The following is an 18,456-nucleotide window of genomic DNA, read 5'->3' on the forward strand; positions in this document are numbered from 1 at the left end:
AATAGCATTCAGGTTATAGATTATTTTCCAATAGTTCGTTTAAATTTTGTCTTTAAAATCTTCAGTTTGTTCGTATGAAACCCAATATCATACTATTCGAGAAAAAATAGACAAAAATTAAATAATAAAATTTGCACCACCTGTCTGGAATTCCCCGTTTTGAATATAAATTACGTATATGGGGTTTCCCCTGTGGCCTGTTAACTATATATACTCAGTTCAAGAAATAAGTAAGGCTTTCTTGTGAAAAGCGCTCCTCTGCCACGACGGAGCCAAGGGCAAGGAGAAATCTTTCTTTAAATTGGAGATCTTTGGAATTACTAGCTATAACACGCTGACTTAATTAAGGTGGGTCTCATGTTTGTTATATCGTACGAAAATTTTGACTGCATCAAAGGGTAAATATATATATTTAAAGAATCCGTTATATATGAGTTTACGCAGTCTACATTTCACGTAAAATCGTACAATACTATATCGTCATCGTTGACACATTACGGGAAGCTGGTTTAAGCCTGTTTAACGCGTTGGATATGGCATGTTGTTCACGGGCCTTACAGAGATGTATATAATATATTGCTTCAAATTCGCTTCGTATCTTGCCAAGGAGATATGTACGACAGGTGATACAACAATGTACAGATATTAGGAAAAAAGTTCCAAGTGATTCCGGCTTTATCATAGTTCGTGTGGTTTTAGGAAGATATCAGTGTTGGCGTTGTTAAGATAATATATACACTTAATGTATGCTCCCGAGGGAAATAGTGAGTTTTGTTTTCACAAGAGTCTGAATGTTTCCCGAACCGAAGTCGAGGAAAACATTGAGACTCGAGGGAAAACAAAACTCAATATTTCCTGAGGTAGTGTACATTAAGTTTTTTGTAATATAGGAACGCGAAAACATACATGTTACACATCAATTTCATTTAAAAAAGAAACCCACTCCCTTTACTTTGTCAGTATATGGCAATATGCGGGCAACAAATTTTCACTTGCATATTTCCCTGGCGGGAAACATTGCATTTAATCAAAGATGTGTTATCACAAACATTTAGGACAAATGTAATACAGCTCAATACCCTTTTGTACATGTTTTCGGATTTCGCATAAATTGAAAATCGAAACATGCTTAGCTTGCAGGTTTTTTATTTTTCGCGTGACATCACTCGCTGACGATAAAGTCAATATGTAAAGGCCCACACAGACAGATTTGGCAACGCGGCCCGACTTTTCAAAGTTTCTCATTCTCCAAAAGCACATAAATTTTAACGTAACATAATATTCTTGTAAATTACTTAACGATAATACAAAGCTGAAAAATCCTTTTTTTTATACTAAAAAAACTTTCGCGTCAAACCGTCAGGCTCAGTAAATATCACTGAAAAACACCTCGACTTCGTCCTAATTCAGCGATATTCTGCGATATTCATTTGTTCAATTTATACACTATATAAAAAGATTTTCCTGTTTTAATGCTATGCATACCTATAATATGCGAATATATACTTGTAGGCATGGTCGATCTTCAATGTCAAGTATGTTATCAGAGCTTTTCCAGGCTTGATAGCTGTTGCAACCATGTTCACACCCACAATACGTCAACCAAATCGTGCGTCGTCCGTGGATGTAGACGAAATTGTAGGCGTTTATCAAGACACCTTAAGGGAACACATAGAGGGTTATGTGAGTACTCGTGTGTCAAATGTTCCAAAGTGTTCGTTCGCGAATGCGACTTGAATATGCATTTGAAGGCCAAACATTCGGGAGAAGTGCTGAGCTTGCTTAACCAACGTGTCCATGCAATTCCGACAGGTAACGCGAATACTAAATAATTTATTCCTTCCTACGTCCAACTGTTTTTACCAAAATATTATAGGATTGATTTTCACAGAAACTAAACTCTTTTCAAGCCAGAAGACGTAAAGAAAAAGTAAAAACTAGCAAGGCAAGAGAGACAGGAGGTATAATGACAGCGCTTTATATAGCAGCTATCGATTTAAGAATTTTTTGGGCATTACTGGGCATAATTTGTGGGCATACTTTGGCAATCATGCGTTCGCGTGGATGTCAGAAAGCAAGGGTAGGCCTATATGCTTTTAGCGTGCGTCTAAACAGGGGTGGCGGTACAGGGGATACTAGGCCAACCAGAAGTAAATGTGGGGTGGGGTGTTGAAATACATGCATGCAGGATATATATTTACACAAAAGAGTAATAAAATTAATTTTGAATTGAATAGCACCTTCGTTTCTCCCTTGCAATTCTCTTTGGGGACAATTTTGACCCTTTTTGAATTTCCAGCTTACGATAATTTTAAGTGTTGCAAAAATATGTATATTTTAGGGGCCAGAATAACAGTAGATTTCCATAGCCCAATAACAGCAAAAAATCTCAACAAATTCATTAGTGAAACACTCCAGCCAACTAAAAAGTTCAACAAAGAAATGAAGAAAATCGTCAAATTGATATGCGATCTCTTGCAGAAACGTGAAAGGCCCGATCAAAACGTAAAGGTAACTCAACTCTGACTTTAAAGACCCCTTAAAATTGGGATAAAATCGTGGCCTTAAAGTACGGGAGTAAAAGACAGTCTGTTAAATGGATCCAGAGCAATTTATTCAGGAAATAATGTTGTAATATGAAATTAATATTAATTAGTTAAAACTGAAGAATGTGTTTGTTTATTGCGGACAAAGTGTATTAGATCATGGAAATGGTTAGATCAAGGGCTTCATGGAAGGTTAAAGGCAAAATTATCAGACATATTGACATCAAATCATTTAAGATATAGAGGCGATTTCACAATAGGCTTAATTTCTCGATTAGTCGTAAAACCCAGCCTGGGGGAGCACCGCCTTAAAGCATAGCTATATAATGTGCATTGTTTTTAAAAAGCACAAACGCCCTTGATAACTGCCATTCAACAAGGTTAATTTAATTCTCTGCAATTTTCTGGACACATTTATTATTAAATTAACATTAAATAATCCGCACTATGTATGATAGTAGTCTAAATTTCAAAATTTAGGGGGGATCGCAAGGCAAAGGAACAGCAGTGAAAGAATATTGCGACATAGACCTTGTTATGATTTTAAACGATGTGAAGGATGCACAAGATCTCCAAAAGCAACTACCGAAGATTAAAGAAGAAGTCAAGGAAAAATTGAGACGCTATGCAAGTGCCCATATTGTTCCCAACTCCTTAACAGACACAACATTCTCGGTGAAGTTTTCTGTCCAAGGAACAAATGGAAATATAGATGTTGACCTGTTGCCAACGTTTAAATTTGAAGGTATACAAGGAGCAGATTTAAAACATTTCATGAATATCATTATAGTCACCTCGACGTATATAGCTACGCTCAGTGCTAGTATTTATCATACAATTTTCAGGGCCGGCGCTAGAATTAGCTAAATTCGGGGGAAGGATATTCAAATTCGTCTTATGCCTGATTTTGATAGTGATTTTCTTTATTCAAACATTGAATATATATATGAATACACAACCCCCCCCCCCCGCCAATTAAGCTTCCAAGCAGCGCCGGCCCTGACAATTGTATATCTTTAAAAATTCGAATTAATTCATGCATGCAGTGTTTTGTTCTTTAATCAAACTTCACGATGAAATTCTGTAAGTTCTAGCATACATGCTTGGACTGTTTTTCTTGATCTATATCTTAACTTTAGATCTTCAAGATCTGTATCAACGTATGCTGAAAGATATGGATTACGCTGACTATTACAGCGCAGCGTTAGTTCAACAGCAGGTACAATAAGTGTCTGTATAAAAACTATGCCAGCACACAATTTGATGAAATAATTATGCAGGAAGTAAACATGTTCCTAAAAACAAAATCTTGTAAACTCAAGACATATGAATTAATTTTGAAGTATATATATTATTTTAATATTTCAAAGTCATTCCCACAATCATTCTCAAATCAATTTCACAATGATGTGAGAATGACTTTCAAATGGATTCGATACATCACAGCAAATTGTCTTGTTTCTTATTATATGACTCAAGATGTTGTTTTTCGGAGCATGTTTCTTCCTGCAGATATTTTAATTGAGAAAAAATTATATATTTAATTAACGATTGCACCACGAGCTCGAGTCGCATACAAGCTGATAGCCATGCAACGAGATGCCGATGAAAAGTCATGAGCGAACTAAAATTGCATAAAAAATTAACTAGATCAGCTATTTAGGTGGATTTTGTGGAGGAGTATCCACCCAATGTAAAGAATTTGATTCGTTTGGTCAAATACTGGAAAAAGGAAATGGTTGAACCATCCTCAGCTAGTCGGCGAATCCCGAATTCCTACCTCATGGAACTGATCACGATTCATCTTTGGGAAGAAAACACGGAAGATAGTGATGGGAAATTTGATACATTGAAAGCGTTCCATGGGGTAATGGAAGCATTAATGGACTACGAATCTTTGAATGTTATTTGGACAGAGAATTACTCCGAAAATGACATACCAAGCGAAATTAAAGACCAAAGGTATGACCATATTTTAAGTAAATGTAAAGCGTTAAAAACGATATGAATTTACATTTGAAATGTACATATAAAATCATATTGGGGCAAAATTAATAATGATATTAATAGTATTAAATTTCGCCTAATAACGTAAACCTATTGCTTTCTGCCTGCATTTTGAACATTGTCCTAATACGTTCTGATGCTGCATTCATGGTTATGTACAAGGTGCCTCAAAAGATAGAAATTTTACAATTCACTAACTCCTCTTTATAAATTCGACCACTGAACAACAATGCAATAAGTCAATAAATTCAGTTTACGTACAAGTGTGTTTACGCTCTCCTTTAGGTTACATACGGTATAGATTATTAGCATTGAAAGTATCAATTACGGAATTATCGCATTGTTATAATTTGAATTTGAGTTTGATTCGGAAATCGAGTAGAATTGTGTTCTGGATTGAGGTAAAGCATTCTAGTTTGCATAAAAAAATATAACCTTAGTTTACTGACTTTCAGACCCTTGGTTATGGACCCTGCGAATCCAACGAACAACGTTTGCGAAAATTTTGAGTGGGAAGAAATCAAAGAAGAGGCAAAAAGAGTGCTTGCAAGTCCAATGATGCGCGGTGTTTCTTCAACTACTTGGAAATAAGAAAATCAGATCCGCTGTTTAATTAATCTTTACGCACAAATTTTACATTAACATATTACATTCGAAGGTAACATTAACATAAAACATCTCACTTAATGTTTCATCAATAAAAGCACTAGAGCAAATCAAGACTGAGGGAGGACCGTTGCGTGTCTCAATTATGAAGGATCATGCATGTTTTATTATATGGATTACACGTTACAATAATTATAACGATATATAGCAATTGTTTAACATAGTAAGTAGCCAGATATTTAAATGCATGAGTTTGAAGTATTGAGTACAGTTGTCACTTTTATAAATGTATGATCGAAAGCTATAAGTTATTTATTTGTTAACAACTACTAATGATTTGTACGCGTACAATTAATATGAACCCATTTAGGGAATGAATATGGATTTAAATAGAATGAATTAAGTCGTGCAATTACTGCCAAAATCATACATTCCTGCTCGTGGATAACAAATCTAACAAATCAACCACCACCTCCTAGGCGGTCGGTTGATTTTGTAAACATTCATATGATTTTTGCATTAATTCTGTTATCATTATTATCATCGCCGTTCTATTATAATTATTTATTATTAAAACTGAGAAAATAAAGTGAGTTGACCAGTGCTAATATTATTAATAGTACATTATCGAAATGTCAGTAAATAACATCAATTAATATTGTCATTGCGGCTTAAGGTTGCTGCGCGGCGTACGTTCGTCTGATAAGCGATATTTCTCAAAAAAGTTCAAAAAATAGTCAAAAGCGCAAGTCGTCCATAGACACAGAAATTTCATTTCAATTCAGAAAATTATTAAAAATTTTTTTTCTCATTTCAATGCCGAAATGTATGGCGGTATATGTCAATACCACACTTCTTGCTCCTTGACACTCTCCTTAGTCCTTTGGAAAGTGTTTTTCTTTTGCGCGGTTCCCGCCTTAATCAGCGATTCTTTTCAAAATAGCAAACATTTTCTAAGTGGGTAATCAGTAAATCCTAAACACGCGGATTTAATCATTGAGACTAGGTAAGGATTAGAAGTTAGGATTAGATCTTAGATTGGGATTATACTTGATCAGGGATAACCCTAATTATAAATCTTATCCACATCCTAAATTAATTTCAAGGAATAAATTCATGTATCAAGGATTTAAAAAACATGGAATTATTAGCCAGTTATTCGCTTCAGTTTCTATAGAGTCCACTGCTTCACTTCAGACCAGAGATAAACACGTTTATTTAGCTATTACATACATAGCTGCTGCAATCTAAAAAACTTAGCTATACTATTTTACTTATGCTTACACATTCGGTGAGTATATAATATAAAAAACAGAAAAAATCCCATCGTCGTCGCCGTCGTAGTTAAACACCGACAAAAAAGGTTTTATGAACGAAACTTGGTCCCTGGTGCCGATGGTGTTGATCCTGTGTAAAAAATGTAATCATTGAATCAATTACTAGAGGATAATAACGTTTGTGGAAAAACCATGATTTATGGCTCGTAGTAGTCGCATTGTCGTATAAAGTCACAAATAACTGGTTATTTTATTATAACTGCAATCTTTGCTGAAAACTGTGAAAATAACTCCGGATACAATGTATCTCGCATTTTACATGCATAAATGCGTCTCCTGAGTTAAATATTAAACCAACAATAATATTCCTGTATGTTGACAAGCGAACTAAACGTTGAAATGGATCAAGAGAGAGAAGGATTAACGACATTTGCACATAAAAATCGCGCAACTCAGAACAAAAGCTGGAAAATAATGAGTATTGTTTGTCAATTGGATTTAGAAATGGCGGCCAAGTATATTTTGAAGGTGACCATAATAGGCACAGATATAAACCTGTGTCACAATGCTGTTTTTCCCGGGTCCGGACCAGCCAATGAATGCAAAAGAGGAACGATACTCGTGTTTGATTAGATTTCGTGCACCCAATCTCCATAAGGCCGTGTACACTGAACGTGTTACCCGATACGAAGCTTCATCTTGTATCGCAACCAAAACAATGCGCCTTTAAAAAATTGAATTGACGAATATTAATTTTACGATTTTCAAACTCCTTTCTAAGCTTTCCATGCTAACAAGTTAACAACATCAATAGACTTTTTTGGAAGACGCGTGAAAATTTGTTATTCCAAAGCTTAAGATATAATTTCATATATAAACCCAGCTAAGTTAACAGTATTCAACACGTCTGAATATTCTTTTTAGCTATTACACTAGAGAGAGCTACTATTTAACAATTAGACAACGAGTCCGAGTTGTCTATGAGTGAATAGTCAACGAAGGCGAAACCTGAGTTGACTATTCGCTCATACTCATAGACATTAACGTAGGCGAGTTGTCTATATATATAAATTGTTTTAGTATACACCCTGTACCTAGATGATATCAATTTCGAGACAATAATCGGTACACCGCAATTACACCGAAAAATAATTTAATTAATTCAATTTTATACAGTCGTGCGAGCAAATCAGTTTCCCAACGTTCACCATCACGAATAGAAAATGGTCGAGTAGCCAATCAGAATGTAGGATTTGTAATAGACAATAGTCGGGTGTATACTAAATATCATTATTGTTAGCTTGAAATTCTATAGTTTTTCATGTAATCTCGACGTAGATTCAATTTGTGGATATATTATCAAAACTTCAAAAAGTGAGTTGACCAGTGGAGTACTTTATCACACGTGTTTGTATGTTAATTTCTATTAATAATTGTATGTTTGTATGTTGGGTACATGAAACATAGGAATCTTGCCCTCTCTCAGGTATATTTGGGACGATAGCTTTTATAGCTTTTCCTGAACCTTTCAGTACTGCCAACAGATATGATTACACCCTTGGCTATGCGGCCTTCGTGCGATGATAAATTACATACCTGCTCGCTATGTTGTTTAAGAACGTCGAAAAGTAGTGACCTTCGTGAGCTGATCCATGTGTATCAAACGATGCCCTGCTTTCAACATTACCTAAAAAATAGAGAATCCATGATTTGGGAATCTTTCGACATTAAATAAAACGCCCGTTCTAAACTTCCAGGTGTCGTATCAACACTAAAAAACTGTGTTATTTCATCAAAAAAGGTGTGTTCACACGATTTTGCTATTAATATATTCTTGTTTAGGGATTAATATATGTAAAAAATAATGTATAGCTTATACAGGAAGTTTGCTGACTGCAAGCTATCGTCTGGAAATAGATAACTGGCTATATATTTCTCGATGTACGGAGGATAGAAAAGTTTTAGAAAACAAGTGGTTTAGAAAATAACAATGAACTTCGTTAACAAACTCTTGTTATTACATAACTCTCATTACCAGTCACTGAATTCAATACAACAACGTTGTAACCCCTTTTTCTCATTGCGTAATCTTTTCCATCAACTTGAATCGTTGCAAATCCTTCACTTCCTCGTCTACCTCCGTCATCAAGACCGTCACTTCTTATCCAAATCGTTTTGAGACCTGCATGGTTGCAAAGTTTAAGAATGAAACTTATAGAATGAATAGCCATTCTAAAATAACTTTCAAGTAGCATTTCCACTGATATCAATTCGAAAAGGCACATTTTACAAAAAGTGATTTTGTAAGTTATAAATTGAAAAGATTATGTATAATTATAATTAAAACGTATTAACAGTTCACCATGTTGAAGTTTTGATAATTTATTCACAGTGTTCCTCAATTGGTTTTGAAGTTTATGAACTTGGTACTTGTTCCAGTTGATAACATCTCGGTTACTACTGATTTTTTGTTCGTTTTTTCGGACCTAAATATAAGTAAAACAATTGTTTCAAAGACGGGAAAGTTTCGGCAACCATTGAAACAAGATCAATTCGCTTCCTATGAATACTATATATTTATAATTTAAATGCCATCATATGAATGACATCGCCAGTTATCCTCGAAAGGAGGCTATTTTATTGATTCCTATCTACTTGAACTAAAGCGAGAGTCCTTATATATATTCGGGTCTGTGTTTTTTTCGCGCAAGCGCGAACTTATTGCTTTCTCTGCAAAAACGTATTTGAAAGTTTGCATGACCTTATTAGAGTTCAGCGGCTCTTCAACTTCCTGTATCAGCTGCGGGGGAGGACTGTTTTTGTCATACGACACGACACATTATTGATAATATAGTGCGTTTATTTACACGTACTCTATCAAGTGCATTTGTGAATTGTACGCTTTCTAAGGCTAAGCGTACTCGATCGAAGCTAATTCGCATATTCTATACACTAGATAAAAACTAAACGACTGCATGTACGCATATCAGTCTGTGCCCTTGATCAAAACTAAACGCCTGTACGCATATTCTATGAACTCGATCAAAACTAAATGTCTGTACGCAATATCCTGTGCACTCGATCAAAATTAAACGTCTGTAAACTCTGTACGCATATATATTCTGATTACTCGATTAAAACTAAACGACTGTGTGCATATTCCGTGTCCTTGATCAAAACTAAACGTTTGCACGCATTTTTTGCGTATCCGATCTAGTTCATTTATTTCAAAATTCAACAATATAGTATGTTTGCTAACATGGGGATGAGAATCGACTTCACCAACTGTCGTTTTATGCTAACCTGTTTTATTTGTTCACCTTCATTTCAAGCGAACATATATATGATATATCGCGAAGCTTACAGCCTTACACTATATAAATGTGAACTCACCTCCATCACTGAAGGTATTTCGAACCATTGAGATTTGGCCTGAAGGAAGAGTGTTCCATTGGTAACTCGAAATCGAAGCAGACTATGGTTTTCAGCCTGGAAGACGATCGTTTAGTTTATCATTAGAAACAACAGGAACCTATATACGACGAAGTCGTAAAAATGATTATAGAACACCCATAATTGCATGGGAAGTTTCCCATGCATGGTACAACCGTGCAAATAGTTTTTCTTCAATTGCATCAGTCGTACCTTTCACTAAATCCGATCACTTGTAGTATTGATTGGATGCTACTAGCACGTATTTGATCACGAATCCAATTAACATGGACGATGGGATTATCATTTATAAACAGAACAGTTTACTTAATAAATAATTCAAAACATTAGTAAGATATAAACGGTGATAGAATTAGCAAATTACCCTGATGTAAAACGATTATTAAATACAACCTTTTGGAATTATGACAAAAATACAGTAACAACGTACCGTGTGTGATGGCAAAATATGAAGTGAACCAGCGAGTAAAACGCCGTAAAACAAATGAGTAACGTGCATTCCCGATATTTTTGTCGAACAAATATATACTGTACCTTTCACCAAGCGCGAATGCAACGTTGTGGAATGGCATAGAACAATGGCTATCTTTAAAAGGGGGAATCGGGGAGTCGGGGAATCGGGGAATGGGGCTCATAATTTGAAACTGGAAATTTTTAAACTTCTTTGTTTTTTTTAAAGGGTATTGGCAATGAAAATTTAGTTCACTTCACAAACTACTTGAGTAGCCTTCTTTCCATTGCCAATACTCTTCAAAAAACAAAAAGGTTTAATTCAGTTTCAAATTATGAGGCCCATTCCCCGATTCCCCGTTTCCCCGTTTCCCCGAATCCCAAATTCCCCCTTTTCAAAATAGCCATAGAACAATTAACCCTTATTTACCGCGACCGAAAACCAGATGTTCTGTGGAACCGAGACAGGTTGATATCTAATATCGACGGTCGAGACAGTTTACAAGGTAAACAGAAAAATAACTATTCCAAAAGACAATTTCAAATGGAGAAACAGTCAAGGTCGCATGTCCACGTGCGCCGCGCGTGATTGAAGTTGTTCTCCCTCTGCAGGGGGTCGCGCGAGCGTAACTTCAGTTTCATTTCGTTAGTTACGACATCAAAATTTCGCCAATATTAACCTCGCGTGATCCGCTCTCAATGAAACTATACGAACTCCAAACTTTGATAGGCAAGGAAAATCTTACAAGCAAGTACTTTACTTCGATAGGTGAAAATCTTGCAACTTGCAAGCAACGATCCAACCTCTTTTATCAAACCTACAAACGTAGTATGTAACTCGTTTACTTAAAATTATCAACTGTAAGAAAGCCGTCTGATGGCATTCCTGGAGTAATCTTGAAGCTATCAGCCGATATTTTTGCCCCATTCGCTGACAAAAATACTCAACCTATCTTTCATCCGGGAAATTTATCCAGACGATTAGAAATTGCTAAGGTCGTTCCTGTCTTAAAAAACGGGGCAAGGAATAATTTAAACCGAATTATCGTCCAATATCAATTAATTTGGCTGTTGCGAAAATATTCGGAAATTAGTGCATGATTAAATTGATCGTTACCTGACGAGCAATGATTTATTGTCCAAATATCAATCTGGGTTTCGACCAAACACAGCACTCTTACTGCCCTATTGGAGACTACTAATAATTGGAGTGCTAATATTGACAACGGCCTTCTAAATGGAGTTGTTTAACTTGTTTTCATTGACTTGAAGAAAGCGTTCGACACTATTGACCACGACGTTGGTAATCTCGTTCATATGAACGTTATACTCTGACGTTGTAGTATCCAACGTTGGTTGATAAAGTTGAATATAACGTTTGATCAAGATGACATTTTCGCTGTATCAACGTTACATTGTCACGTTGTTCCAACGTTGGTTGATAAAGATGAGATTAACGTTTGATCAACATGACCTTTTCGTTGTATCAACGTTACATTGTCACGTTAAGGCACGGTTGGTTGAAAGTCGAGATATTTCGTTGCAGCAATAAAAGTTGAGATTAGTTCAGTTCGAAATTTTAGTAAATAACATTAATTGTCATGGCGGCTTGAGGTTCAAATTATCATCGCTGCTTGGCGTACGTTCGTCTGTCTGATAAAGGACTCAAAAAACTTCACTAGATAAATGGTCGTTCTGAATAAGGTAACATATGAATAGATAACCACACACCCATATATTATGATTAAAATAACCTTGGCATTATACATTCGATATTGCCAAATGGTCGAAATGTAACGACAGAAATTTCATTTCAATTCGGAAAATTAGTGAGAATATTTTTTCATCTCAAAACCAAAATGGATGGCGGTATATGTCAATACCACACTTCTTACTCCTTGACACTCTCCTTAGGAAAGTGTTTTTCATGTGCGCGGTTCCCGCCTTAATCAGCGATTCGTTTGCAAATCAGATGCCAATCGGCCTCGTCCAATCACAGGACTCAAGAGACTTCATGATTGGACCTATCAGTCCAGCCGTTTTTAGAGCTCACTGGGCAAAACCACTGAGCTCTATATGGCCAAATGAGTCATGATGCGTTTTCCAATATGGCGGCTTAAAAAGAACACGTTACTTCCTTTAAATCAATTATATATTCGCTTGCTGGGACTTTCAGCTCGTCATATGAGTATGGACTATGCTGTAATTCACGATGAAAAAAATAAAGAGTTTTATATCGACTTAACACCAGGTAAATTAATTAATTGATCTACTAACGTTATGCAAAGTCTACCGTCAGTACTGTGTCTTGTGCAGTATGCACTGTAGTATTCTGATATAAACATTTTAGAGTACAGGCAGTGTTACACTAAGATGTGTTTGTGTTTATTACACTCCGGTTTTACTTTGTACTGTACTGCATATCATTCATACATGTATATTTAATTTCTAGAGAAAGCAGTTCTTCAGTATCAACTTATTCATGAAGAACCAAAAATCATAGATATGTATCATACTGGTGTCCCTGAAAGCCAAAGGGGCAAAGGAATTGCTGGTAACTTGGTTAAGGTAACACACAACTACATACCTATGCAGTTGAACAGATATGTATGTATATGTATATGTATTAGTATATTTGTTCACCTTAGCTGAGTGCATCCATGTACACTGCACAAACGGTTTATATAGTTCTTACACACTTGCTAACCAGTAGCTAAACAGCTTGCCATTCACTTTGTTGGGTATCATCTCACATGACACTCAAGCTTATGGTGTAATTATATACAGGTCAATGGATGGCAAACAGCAATTTATAAGACCATTTCCTTGCATTTATATTTTAACTTCTCTACCCCGATTATTCGTATATTTTTCATGCATGCTATGAGATGCATGCTATCCTAATTTTAATATTCTTTTCCAGGCTGCATTCTCATTTGTGGTTGCTAATAATCTGAGAGTTCGTCCAACATGTACATATGTTCAACATTATATCGACAAAAATAAACCTACAGAAATTATGCAAAGACTTGAAAAATAATACATAAACTTTCCTAGTTAGACCAATAAATATAATTTACTGAAAATTTGTGATTGAATGATTTGAAGTATTGTATTCTAATAATTTGTATCCATGTATATTAATTAAACTATTTCTTTAAAAATATATTTTTATATATAAAAATATATTTTTATATATTATATATACACTATATATTTGAGGGGAAGAAAGATTTTTGTATGTATACATATGTATGCATAATAATGATATAATATTTCAATTCAGACATATTAGTATACTGTGTTATAACTATAAAAAGGTATATGAAGGTGTGTCTACATTTCTTGTCCAGCTTTGATAAACATTTTAATATGTCAATTCTGTTTCGTTTTTTTTGTAAACAATCAGTTTTTCCTATACGCAAGGAAGTCATCTATACTAAGTCTTGAATTCATGGCCTCAACAAATGCAACAAAATTTTCCTACAATGATCATAGGGTTTTTTAAGTTATTGCTGGCATGCATTTTAACACATGTTATGAAATATCTTCGGCAGACTTGATTCCAAGTCAAGAGATGCTTTACAACACCATTTACAGTGTAATGTACGTTTACACTTTCAGTAATAGTATCTTACCTTTTTCTTTTCTTTGTCCACATTATAACGAAAGTTATCATATATAAAGCTAGTTCAAACTTCACGCGTTTACCCAAACATCCGGCGGAAGTGTTTTGATTTTTGAAGGTTCACTCGATCGGTACAAGATGGCGAAGAATGTGACACTTCAACTTTTCATTACTAAAAGTACACAAATACAGTAATCATTTCTTCTTTCCGATCATAAAAACTCAAATTAATTTGTGAAACATTAACCTTGCTTGACAAACTCATGACATCGGGTAGGTAGGCCTTATTTCAGTTATTTGTGATTTGGTTTTTATGTTCCAACTCTCATGTGCTGCTGGAAATATTCCCCCATATTGATAGTGACTGTCTTATAAGCCAACAAATAAACTGGGGCGGTCTCTAAGGGGGTGGGGTGGCGATGGTGTGCAGGAAGGTGGGGGGAGGTTGCAGGAGGTGGTTATAGAAGACAGTGGCTCAAGTTATAGGCCTTCAATGTCAAGACACACAGATTATGCATGGAGGGAACTGGAAATCAATTGAGTTCCAAATATAACATACATGAACCGCCTTGACCTAGTAGCTCAGTTTGTAGATATAACATAATATAACATTAGCAATGCAAAGCATGACTGTTGATCCCCATAGCTATCAACTGTAAAGTGTGCCTGCCTATAATAATGTTGGCCATATTTAATTGATTATATTGGAGGGCTAATTCTACTTCAGGATTATATTAATCATATAATTCATATTTGATTTGGCAATTCATTACAGTTCATTACACATTGTTTGCAAACTGTTTTTCTTTCTGGTTTAAATTTCAAGCTATAACAAGATCATTCAAACAATTGACCAATTTCTACAAAGTTCCCAGTCGAATTTACTGTTTTTCAAGGACTGAGGTGTGTGTAAGTTATGCTGAATTGCCAGGCAGCAGTGTAATTAAGCCACAAAACAAACAATAGCCTAATTTGTATAATATATTATACACATCAATCCTAACTCCAGGCATAAACGCTTTTATAATTCTAATTTGAAATTTCTTATTTTATGTTGTACACAAGTTGAAAATTACAAATATTTTTAGATGAGTAGGCCAGTTGAAAAGGCAATCACAAACAAATTACAAAGTGAATTGAATGTAAGTCGTCTCATTATCAAGTATTCAACTCTGAATATATTCATGGTATATACTCAATAGTAAATGCAAGTATTCATGTGAATATAAAAATTCATTTTTGTAGCCATCATATTTAGATGTGATCAATGAAAGTTACATGCATAATGTACCAAAGGGTGAGTTTAAATCTTCAATACAAGGCAGTGTTTTTTTTTGAAAATTGACTATTATTTCCAGGTTTTATTTGACTAACATGAGCCGGCCTAACCCCTAAGGTATGAGGTGTTGATGCCATTTTTTTTTCATAGACCCTGAAAGCCATTTTAAAGTTGTGGTTGTTTCAAGAAAGTTTGAGAAATTACCTCTGATTCAGGTGGTTAGATATCTGTTTCTTCGTATGCACACATGTCAGTGTAATATACCAATAAATTCCCACTCTATATTTGGGAGTAACTAGGGATCTGCTTCACAGTTTACTAGTGAGTATTATGTAAAGCTAAGGGCAATAATGATAATTCGAGTTTATCATGGATGTATAGCTAAATATCGCAAGGAGAGACGGAAAGCACCAAAAGGTGTGGGACACCTGCCCACAGACACCTGGCTGGGGTTTTGGACACAGATCAGTGGTTTTTAGCATATATGTACTCCGAGAATTGCGAAAAAACTCCTAAAAGTTTAATCACGGAAACGCGATTTGTCTCGCGTATTTCTTCTCTTCGCGTATTTCGGCACAAATTCCTCGACTCTTGAGTTCAAATTTCCTGACGTTTTCTCACACATTTGTTTACATTTTTCAGGCTAAGCCAATCAGAATGCCTAAATTTTAAAACTTTATATATATATATATATATATATATATATATATATATATATATATATATATATAACGGTAAATCTTGGTATCTTTTTCCCAGAAGTAGTCAATATTTATGCATTCTGATTGGGTTATTGGAAATGTAAACAAACTTGCTGATTGGCTAAGCTGCCATTTTATGTGCGATATTTTCTTCTTTTGATAGATGTGAACGAGTGAATTAGTTACGGATGTTCAAATAGGAGCTTGTACACATCAGAGCATTGGTAACTAATTACTCGTTCACATCTATCAAAAGAAGAAAATAGACCCTTAACCTATCACAACTGCTCTGAAATTTGAGGGGGGCGCAGCAGCCCTTCTTCGCTCCTCACACGCACACCTACGGACGTCATGATCAATCTTTAATGTTACATTCTGTTCTCATTCTAGAGACACCGACTTATCAATGAAATATTGGAAAATGAATTAGCTAACTCTATCCATGCCTTATCAATTCAGGTACACTATCATTATAGGTTAGATTGAAGTTAATTTTTTATAAAATTGTATGCTTCTTTAATTTCCAGGCCAAAACACCAGAGCAGTGGAAGGCATCTGGTGGCAAAGTAAATAAATCACCCCCCTGTCTTGGTGGTTCTGGGAGATAGGAATCTACAGAGAAATATATTACCAAAAATTGCTTCGTGAAGAACGATTCACTGGGCGTCGAACTGTCCGTGCACAATGTGCTAAATTATTTGGCGAGGGGTTAAACCCGGGGATTAGTAGGACACCTAGTTTGATGTTTGTAAATTATGTTTTGATTTTAAGTCCTGGTTACCATTTTTTTCATAAAGTGTTGTAATAAAGTTTTGTCTTGATTCAAAGATGAAACGTCACTTCGAATAAATATTATATTCGTAATGTGTTCCTGTTCTGTCTAATTCTATTAATTGAGAAGAATAGTGTTTATTAATTCTCGCAATCAGTCGGCAGTCAGCTCCAAACCATCGGGAAAAAATATGAACCGCCATGGGTAGCTAGTTAAAAATATGGTGAAGTTAAGTCTGTTACAGACGAGCACGTTTTCTATGACAAGTTTTTCTATGACAAGTTTCATTTGCTCTGGTGAACGTGCCAACAAGTTTACTTTGACAATTTAGTTTGCACTTTGCAGCCAGTGATGTAATCGTACAGCGGACAAGGTGAGCGCGCCATTGCAAAATACTACAGTCCGCTGGCCAACCGCATATAAGTGCTCACATCATGTGACAAGTTTTCTTTGTTGACTCATACAGACGAGCAAAATTTGTACTTTGACAATTTTTTCTATGGCAAGTACACTTGTTCAAGAATTGCTTCGGAAAGAACGATTGTGTGAACAAGTAGTCTTGTCATAGAAAAAATTGTCAAAGTTGGGCGTGCAGACGAACCATTAAAACTTTTCACATAAAAACTTGTCATAGAGAACTTGCTCGTCTGGTAGAGGCCTTACGCAAAAATTAAAATATATGAATAATACAACTAGATAATATAGTGTGCTCTTTACGACCTGTGCCTTTAAACCGCTTGCTGATTAAAATGTACGTACTACGGGCTCAATTTACAGGTTGCATAATTGCTGACTTGCTGTATGTGTTTGTTGAAAGCATTAAGCCAATCAGAAGACACGTGGTGACGGGCAATATTGAACCGAAACTAGCTGACTAAGCATGAAACGTTATACTTATATTTATTAACAAAACGGATTAACACATTCTAATCAAAGCGGCTAAACTCTGCTTTACTTACGTGAAATACTTTTGATAAGCTTCAGCTATGAGTAAACGACTGCAGGACATTAAAAAAAGAGATATTTCACGTTCATCTGGTTCTCCTCCGACTTATACGACTGTAACTGCCAAAGTTGTTAAAATTCACGACGGCGACACTTGTGACTTGGCCTTTGCCAGGAATGGCAGTTTCCAACGATTCAAATGTCGCTTGGTCGCAATAGACACTCCGGAGATAGGCACAGGCTCAAAGGCAAAGAAGGCGCGTGATTTTCTTGCCTGGTTATGTCTTGGCAAAGACCCTGCTAACTTTCCTCGGAGTAGCCCGCCATGGTCTGATGCTGACCTTCAGTCGAAGTTGGACGCGAACAAACAACTGGTTGATGCGGAATTTCAAGGCACCGGTGGATACGATAGACCTTTGGTTGTTTTAAGTTCGCAGTCGTATAGAGAATCTTTCAATGATCTCCTCATTGAGTACGGTTATGCCACTCCTTACCGCCGATAAACATTGGTTCTGTAAAGAATATCTACAGTAAAGTAAACTTGTGTATGTTTAGTAGCTTATGTTAGGTGTTTTATAATCGAGAACACGACTCTTGTAGTAAAAGAAACTAAGAAAGTAATCGAATAAGGAACAGTCATCACTCATTAGCTAAATTTTGTCTCATGTTCATCCACGTTGTAGCAGCATGTAATAATACAAATGTCCTAGAATATCATAGGTTTTGTAACTTTTTCATGCCCTAATGCGTTTAGTCTGGTTTTCTTATAACGTAATTATTGAAAACCACACT

General features: G+C 35.6%; 4 protein-coding genes across 10 annotated transcripts; 3 read left to right on the forward strand and 1 right to left on the reverse strand.

Annotated features, from left to right (window-relative positions):
• The first annotated feature begins 249 nt into the window (after positions 1–249).
• Positions 250–5,806, forward strand: LOC114535124 (2'-5'-oligoadenylate synthase-like protein 2). Of its 6 annotated transcripts, none has more exons than XM_028556503.1 (8): positions 250–348; positions 1,513–1,812; positions 1,892–1,961; positions 2,342–2,511; positions 3,027–3,291; positions 3,686–3,765; positions 4,210–4,508; positions 5,009–5,806. In XM_028556503.1, exons 2-8 carry the CDS (start codon positions 1,798–1,800, stop codon positions 5,142–5,144), a joined length of 1,035 nt encoding a protein of 344 aa, XP_028412304.1. In that variant the 5' UTR covers positions 250–348; positions 1,513–1,797; the 3' UTR covers positions 5,145–5,806. The 6 variants fall into 6 exon arrangements, with proteins under 6 accessions (XP_028412304.1, XP_028412307.1, XP_028412306.1 ...); XM_028556506.1 differs by having other exon boundaries at positions 1,877–1,961; positions 2,406–2,511; positions 5,009–5,803; XM_028556505.1 differs by having other exon boundaries at positions 1,911–1,961; positions 2,406–2,511; positions 5,009–5,803.
• A 156-nt stretch (positions 5,807–5,962) lies between these two features.
• Positions 5,963–10,479, reverse strand: LOC114535125. Of its 2 annotated transcripts, none has more exons than XM_028556507.1 (7): positions 10,320–10,479; positions 9,830–9,925; positions 8,799–8,922; positions 8,472–8,618; positions 8,033–8,123; positions 6,992–7,160; positions 5,963–6,566 (listed from the first exon to the last, which is right to left on the reverse strand). In XM_028556507.1, the coding sequence occupies exons 1-7, from the start codon at positions 10,386–10,388 to the stop codon at positions 6,504–6,506; spliced, it is 759 nt and encodes a 252-aa protein (XP_028412308.1). In that variant the 5' UTR covers positions 10,389–10,479; the 3' UTR covers positions 5,963–6,503. The 2 variants fall into 2 exon arrangements, with proteins under 2 accessions (XP_028412308.1, XP_028412309.1); XM_028556508.1 differs by lacking the exon at positions 10,320–10,479 and adding an exon at positions 10,082–10,207.
• Positions 10,480–12,423: 1,944 nt separating this feature from the next.
• On the forward strand, positions 12,424–13,500 carry LOC114535121 (protein NATD1-like). The gene is made up of 3 exons (XM_028556497.1): positions 12,424–12,590; positions 12,792–12,907; positions 13,263–13,500. The coding sequence occupies exons 1-3, from the start codon at positions 12,431–12,433 to the stop codon at positions 13,377–13,379; spliced, it is 393 nt and encodes a 130-aa protein (XP_028412298.1). The 5' UTR covers positions 12,424–12,430; the 3' UTR covers positions 13,380–13,500.
• A 566-nt stretch (positions 13,501–14,066) lies between these two features.
• LOC114535120 (bolA-like protein DDB_G0274169) lies at positions 14,067–16,781 on the forward strand. The gene is made up of 7 exons (XM_028556496.1): positions 14,067–14,240; positions 14,794–14,870; positions 15,056–15,109; positions 15,213–15,264; positions 15,397–15,461; positions 16,338–16,406; positions 16,475–16,781. The coding sequence occupies exons 1-7, from the start codon at positions 14,231–14,233 to the stop codon at positions 16,553–16,555; spliced, it is 408 nt and encodes a 135-aa protein (XP_028412297.1). The 5' UTR covers positions 14,067–14,230; the 3' UTR covers positions 16,556–16,781.
• Positions 16,782–18,456: the final 1,675 nt, after the last annotated feature.

Source organism: Dendronephthya gigantea, unplaced genomic scaffold (genome assembly GCF_004324835.1).
Source record: "Dendronephthya gigantea isolate DGI-Jeju-01 unplaced genomic scaffold, DenGig_1.0 000110F, whole genome shotgun sequence".
NCBI lineage: Eukaryota > Metazoa > Cnidaria > Anthozoa > Malacalcyonacea > Nephtheidae > Dendronephthya > Dendronephthya gigantea.